This window comes from Myotis davidii, unplaced genomic scaffold (assembly GCF_000327345.1).
Source record: "Myotis davidii unplaced genomic scaffold, ASM32734v1 scaffold187, whole genome shotgun sequence".
Lineage (NCBI taxonomy): Eukaryota > Metazoa > Chordata > Mammalia > Chiroptera > Vespertilionidae > Myotis > Myotis davidii.
In genome coordinates this window covers 3,694,389-3,701,635 of record NW_006383018.1, presented here as the reverse complement: position 1 = coordinate 3,701,635, position 7,247 = coordinate 3,694,389, and the positions used below count along the sequence as shown (strand labels likewise).

General features: G+C 37.1%; 1 protein-coding gene and 1 long non-coding RNA gene across 3 annotated transcripts in view; one reads left to right on the top strand and one right to left on the bottom strand.

Moving 5' to 3' along the window:
* Positions 1 to 7,247, top strand: part of PEX1 (peroxisomal biogenesis factor 1) — a 51,090-nt gene that overhangs the window by 38,126 nt on the left and 5,717 nt on the right. Inside the window, exons 20-23 of the mRNA XM_006779263.2 lie at positions 911 to 1,087; positions 2,243 to 2,473; positions 3,613 to 3,801; positions 4,064 to 4,194. Coding sequence (XP_006779326.1) covers positions 911 to 1,087; positions 2,243 to 2,473; positions 3,613 to 3,801; positions 4,064 to 4,194 — 728 coding nt within the window. The remainder of the gene's footprint in view (positions 1 to 910; positions 1,088 to 2,242; positions 2,474 to 3,612; positions 3,802 to 4,063; positions 4,195 to 7,247) is intronic.
* Positions 4,798 to 7,241, bottom strand: LOC107181727. 2 transcript variants are annotated; one of them, XR_001512431.1, is made up of 3 exons: positions 6,795 to 7,241; positions 6,158 to 6,319; positions 4,798 to 5,352 (listed from the first exon to the last, which is right to left on the bottom strand). It is a non-coding gene; the product is annotated as an uncharacterized LOC107181727 (long non-coding RNA). The 2 variants fall into 2 exon arrangements; XR_001512430.1 differs by having other exon boundaries at positions 6,158 to 7,241.

Below are 7,247 nucleotides of genomic sequence, written 5' to 3'. Positions count from 1 at the left end.
TGGCAGTTGTCCTCAGAAAACCAGCTTTAGGCAAAGGTCGTAGTCACTGTTTGCTCAAAGCATGAAAAGATTCTGAATTAGATACGAAGCTTCTCTTTGGCCCAGCCATTTCCATGCAAGTGTGAAAACTGTATGATCGTCAGTGTTGGCCAGTTGGGGTAAAAGGAAGGAAACCTCAAGTATTGCATGTCCCCATTTGCTGTGTTTAAAGATCACACGTTTCATTATCCCAGCAAAAGACTCTCAAGCATATGACGGTACATAAAGATATGATTTTTTTTATTTTTATTAAATATATTTTATTGATTTTTTACAGAGAGGAAGGGAGAGAGATAGAGAGTAAGAAACATCGATGAGAGAGAACCATCGATCAGTCGCCTCCTGCACATCTCCCACCGGGGATGTGCCCACAGCCCAGGTACATGCCCTTGACCGGAATCGAACCTGGGACCTTTCAGTCCGCAGGCCGATGCTCTATCCACTGAGCCAAACCGGTTTTGGCAAAGATATGATTTTTAACTGTTCTTAGTCCTGTGTATCAAGTCTTGTTCCCAAGTTTATAAACTAGCCAAAGATAAAAAATAAGACAAAGGTATAAAATACCTAACTTTATCACATGTAGCTATTTAAATTATTTTAATTTTCCTTTTGAAACGCTTTCTGAGCACATTTGCCGGTCTAGAAAATAAGCACTGTCTGAATAAGAAATGATTTACACTGAATAGTTAAGAATGTTTTTGTTCATTTTCCTCCCTTTGTTCCTTCTGTTAGGGAAAAGTTCTAAGGAGGATAAATAGTAGACTGGTGGTACATTTATTAGATATGTAAAGTTAATTTATTAAAAATGGTGAGATACAGAGTTTAATATTTAATTTTGCCTTTTTGGTTAAATCAGTTTTTCTCCCTTTAGGTGTCACGTCTTGAAATTTTAAACGTTCTCAGTGGCCCTCTACCTCTGGCAGATGACGTGGACCTGCAGCATGTGGCCTCCGTAACTGACTCTTTTACGGGGGCTGATCTGAAAGCTTTACTGTACAATGCCCAGCTAGAGGCCTTGCACGGACGGCTGCTGTCCTGTGGACTCCCAGTAAGTTATTTGAGATCGTTGCTAAGGTGTTTTATGAGCGATAAGAGAAGCTCAGTATCAAAATCTCAATCTTAAAAAAATTCCTATTTTTTAGCAACTTTGGTAAACTAGATAGAAATTCACCTTTAGTCAGATGTTCCCTCATTGGAATATTGGCTTTGCAGAGAGTTTGTAATTATGAAGAAAGAGTTGAGTGTCTATCAGTCACCAGTGACTGACACTATACTTTCCATCTGGAAGACAAAACACGTTAAGCTGGGTGCTTAACGGGTTAACCTTACCTTACTGTTGGCAAAATATGTTGGTGTGTGGAAGGATATTATTTAAAATAGGATATCATGAATTAGATAATATAGTCAGAAAAATATTGCAGTTTTTAGTTTTTTAACTAAAGTATATTTATTTTGAAGGTCATTGTCCCAGATCTGGCCAATAGGAACTGCTTTTGGATGGCTTCTGTGTCCCTTTGATATGTCCTCTCATTCTTTGGTCACTTTTCCAACTTCCTGATACAACAGAGTGTTCTCCAGAGTGTTCTTCATTTATCTTGTACTTTCTGTACTCCAGCCCTAAAATCAGCCTGTTCTCTACGGACAGCGATTTTTATGGCAGATAATTTGAACTCTGCTACATTATGGGCTTTATCATACATTTTCTAGGAAGGGTTTTCTTGTGTACTCCTCTTCCCTACATTTTATTGGAGACACTTGCAGAGCCTGATGTTCCTAAATCAGATACTAAGTTTTGTTATTAATTTCGACAAGCCACTGAAGCTCTTCATTTTGCCCCTTTTATTATCCTAAAAGGTATGTATCTGTAAAGACTTCTATAACATGGTTGAGTCATTTTAGAGTAGAAAATTTTGAATTGAAAGAAACATAAAAATAAAATCAGAGGTCTAACTCCCAAGTTTGTTACAGAGTTGAGGGTGGTGGGGAGGTGATTGGCACATTATCTACAATTCCATCTTACCTTTTTTTATTTTAATAGTTTAATTTTTATTATGTCTTCAGAACCATTCGAGAATAAGAGCTTTTTTTGAAAAATACCTCAACTTTCCTTGTACTGGTCTGTTAGAAAGTATTGTGTTATTTATTTCTGAATTGTACTAGTATTATTTAGATCTTTACAACTGTTTGCCCTTTTGTGTTTTAGGATGGAAGTTCCAGTTCCGACAGTGACCTAAGTCTGTCTTCAATGGTTTTTCTTAACCACAGCAGTGGCTCTGACGATTCAGCTGGGGATGGAGAGTATGGCTTAGAGCAGTCTCTTGTTTCTCTAGAGATGTCTGAAATGCTTCCAGATGAGTCAAAATTCAATATGTACCGGCTCTACTTTGGAAGCTCTTATGAATCGGAACTTGGGAATGGAACCTCTTCTGATTTGGTATGTTGTACAGTCATCGTATAGTGTTGGGATGTCAAGTTGGACAGTGATTTGTCTCCTAACCAGCCCCACATGTTCTTTCTGATGGACTGGTTCTTCAGTAAAACAGTCTTGTTCTCCTTACACTAATTAGTCATTTTTCATTTCTTGGTAAGAACTAAGACAGAGTTGGCAACAAGTGGGCGCCAAAGTAGCCAGTTGGTTTCTTTCAGGTTTATCTCCCTTCATCACTGGTTCTCAGACATCTTTAGTAGCAGATCCATTTTATATTAAATCTAAATTCTATTATTACAGAGCATTTGAGGATCAGGAGAAAGTTGGTATAATGCAAAAATTTTTGACCACAAAATGGTATCTATTTGTAACACTTTTGGTGGAAAGTATAAGCACAATAAAAATGTTATGAGTAGTAGTAATGTTTCCACAAGAAAAATGTTAAGATTAAATATGGGCAGTATCATTGTTTTACTGAATTAAAATAGCATTCAATACATTCCCCCCTCCCCCCAAATTAACAGTGGCTTGCAGTTACTTTATTGGCACATATAACATTTTTACAGATATTTAGTTATCTATTTCTTGGTTTTTTATAAATTTGTGTTAATTCAGGTTTTTAAAACTATAAAAGTGATCCATTTTTATTCCTAAGAAGAGTGAGCTATTATTTTAATTCTAGTCATTAATTGTTTTTCTGTTTTTTAACTTCTATATAGAAATGTCTCAGAACCTTATATATTTGTTGAAAACTAAAGCTCATTTGGAATCTATCTTGAGGGCATTAGTGTGGTAGATATAATAACAAAGTGTTAAAAGAACCTTGTGTTGTGGCAGTTTTCACTCTGGCGGTTCAACAATATAGCTATAAATGGACTTTATAGAATACTAGAGGCCCGATGCATGAAATTTGTGCAAGAGTAGGCCTTCCTTCCTGGCTGCCAGCACCAGCTTCATCCGGAAGGACATCTGGTCTAATTAGCATATTACGCTTTTATTATTATAGATAAGCAGTTTGCTTAGCTTCAGTTAATTAAATTATAAGCTTGTCCATCTTCAGGTTTTAGTATTTAACATTTTTTACTTTATCTTTGATAAATACATACTTTTTTTCTCTCTCCTCATTATTGCACCTAACCCTGCAGAGCTCACTGTGCCTGTCTGCACCAAGCTCCATGACTCAGGATGCTCCTGGGAAAGATCAGTTGTGTTCACGGCCTCCAGTGTTCAGAACAGCTTCACAAGACGGTTACCAAGAACTTACCCAGGAACAAAGAGACCAACTGAGAGCAGATATCAGTGTTATCAAGAGCAGATACCGGAGCCAAAGTGGAGTATGGCTTTTCTCTCCGCATCCATTATCATTGTAAAACTTTTAAAGATTGTATTTCCTTTTTTGATATACATTTATTTGATTTGTAGGTGAGCTATATTTATAAACAAGGGACTGAAACTCACTGATCAGTCAAATCGCTGTGTGCTTCCTATCAAAAAGGGACACAAAGTCTCCTGAAACACTGACAAAAAGAGATAACACTTGGACTGCTGCTTTTTAATCATGTCCCTGAGGTAACTTTTTGTCATTTTCATTTTAAGGAGGATGACTCCCTTCACCAACCAGGACCAGCCAAAACCAGCCTGGCCATCAGTCAGTCGCATTTACTGACCGCACTCAGTCATACCAGGCCATCCATTACTGAAGATGACTGGAAGAGTTTTACTGAGCTGTAAGTAACAGATTCTGATTCATCTTATTAGAAGTGACAGTTATACATTTAAACTCTTGAAGTTCTTATTTAAAATCACCAATATTTTGAATATTTAAAAACCAATTCAGAAATTTGTTTAGTAGTTATGCATTTAAACACCCATAAACTTCAGGAGTATAGAAGTCAAAAATGCATTTTAATTAACCAATTCTTTGATTAAATCATTCATTAATTCAAATATAATTTTAAGAGCTTTGAAGAAATAAAAGGAAAATTAAAAGCTCAAAATGGTTTCAATATGTAGTTTGAAAAAATTGTTTTCACTTTCAAAATAATGTGTATTTTACTAATCTCTAGAACATTCCTCCAATACATTCAAGTTGCTCACTCGTACACATTTGGAGTTAGAGGGATCTTGCAATTGTCTCTGTAGTGACTTAGAAGTCTGAGACCCATAAAGTAGGTAAATGATTCATCTCAAGAAAAGATTTTTCCCTTTCTTTAGAAGTTACAACTCTTAATTTTGCAATACTTCGGGGTATGCATGTGTGTGTACATTGTAAAGGCAGAAAATTTTTCCTGCTGGTCCAGTACATAATTAAATTTACATAAGATAGATTCTAACAGAAAAACATTTAATTGCACATGTTATGGGAGCCCCATAAAAATAAGAGACTCAAAGACAGACAACTGAGGCTTATGTACTATCCTGAGCTCAGGAACTGGATAGGAGCCAGGGATTTAAAAGGGAAGGAAGGTGAGAAAAGCATATGTGTGATAATCAATGTTTGCCCTGCCTTGCAGATAAGACTTTCAGAAAAAACAAGTTACCTTTGGTAATAGCTCTCTTTCTAGCACAGGCCTACTGTCTAAATTCTTCTAGACAGATAAGGGAGCAGTAAAAACTCCTTAGTCTGGTGGGTCTTGATTCCCTTCAGCTCAAAATGATGCACCTGCCAAAGTGGCACATTCTGTTCCTTTCAGTCCCCACCTTTGAAAAGTCCTCAAGAAGTTTCATAGTCCAAAAGCTGAGTGGGTAGATGGTTCCAGCTCACTGAAGCAGCCTGTTAGTGCTGAGAATAGGTCTGTTTAAACAGTGTCTCTGGTTGCAGGAGGTGGTGATACAGGTTTGCTCCTAAAGTTAGGCCTATATTGTGTAGGCAAGCAAATACATTTCTATGGGAACAAAAGAAAAACAAAGGTTAATGATTAGAGCAGACCGTAACTCCATTCTGAGGGCTGCCAGTTGAGATTTCTAGGTGTCAAATGAAAGCATCTTTTGCAGTTTGGCTGCTCAGGTAAACTTTCTGAGTGGCTCACACAGCAACAGGCAGTAAGATTGCTCATGCATATCCTGCTGTGATTTCTGGAAAGTTTAGACCAAGTTGTCTGTATTCAGTTTTCAGGAAAAGGGTAGTTTTTATTTACAGGGGAAGGAAAGTAAGGAAAGCAGATGTGTGGTAATCAAACACAGGACAAAACATCAATTAACAGCACTAGAATCCGATACCTGCGCAGACGTATTACTGAAACATAATTCCTCTCTCTACATTCACCCCATTTCTAGCAAAGGTAACCACAGTGAGACTAATCTGTGTGCACATTAAGTGTAGTTTCAATAAACTTGGCCCGATTATTTACATAGTGCAGCAGGAGTAGTGATCGTCTATATATGCTCTTGTGTATCTGCTTTATTGGAACTTTTCAAAGCCTCTTGAGGTTCCCAAGATATCCTGAGGTTTCTACATCTGCCAGGAAGTTATGTTCTTTTCTTTTTATTTTATTGATTTTTTACAGAGAGGAAGAGAGATAGTTAGAAACATCGATTCAGCTGCTTCCGTCACACTCCCTACTGTGGAGGTGCCCACAACCAAGGTACATGCCCTTGACCGGAATCGACCTGGGACCCTTCAGTCCGCAGGCTGATGCTCTATCCACTGAGCCAAACTCGTTAGGGCAGGAAGTGATGTTCTTTACTCACCTGGCAAAGCTGCTAGCTGGGAACCCTGTAAGCAGGTACCAGGCTGGTTTTCCAAGGTGTTTCATTGGCTCCATAAAGTGAACCTTAGTTCCTTCTATGTGCATTCTCAAATATATATTCCAGTTCAAGCCTTCAGAGTATAATCAGTGTTTCTAACTGTGTCTGTTACAAGGAGAAAAGAATCTTGTTGAACTTATGCAAATAACTACATTGTAAGAATATTCACTAAGAGTTTCTGAATTCTGGGAATTCTGGAGGGCTCAGGTAGGGAGCACTATATTTTCAAGGAGACTAACAAGTACAGGTTTCTGACAACCTTCAGATCATAACATTGAACTGGGTAAGAATCTGCAGAAAAACTTGGTCTAGTACATAATTAAATTTACATTAGATAGATTAGAAAAACAAATTTAGTTGCATATGTTAATCTGTTTACAAAGATATTTTTTACCAATTTATTGATAGCTTAAAAGAAGGTTTCCTTAAATCTGGGGGGAAAACAAAAGAACCAACAATGTTATAATCATCCTCATTAACTCATGGAGTCCCATGTAATTTAATTCCTGTTGATCTTGCTTTTTGGTTAGCAGTTTTAGGAAGCCATCGGGTTCTCCACCAGAGGTCTGCAGATTCTTACCCAGTTCAGGGATATGATCTGAAGGTTATGAGAACCCTGTACTTGTTAGAGTCTCCTTGAAAACATAGCACTTTTGCAGGAACACTTTTGCAAAAGCATCAAAGTAAAACAGTAACTGTCTGTAAATGACAAAAATGGCCATGTTTCAAGATCTGATGTGAGTTCATTATAATTCAATTGACAAGATAATTATTTCTGTGACACACATTTTTAAGATGATACCCAGAATTATGACGGATATCATTATGTATCAAATTTTTAGAAATTTTATACAGTTTTTGAAACACATAATAACAACATATATCCATACAGATATAACCAAAAGAAGTTTTAGCATTACTTCTAGATTTTGGTGGGTAAATATACTCCATGATGTTCCATAAAACTGTCTCATGGCATGTTTTGCCACATAACGCGTCAGGTGGTGCATGACTGTATAACAAGCCTAATTAG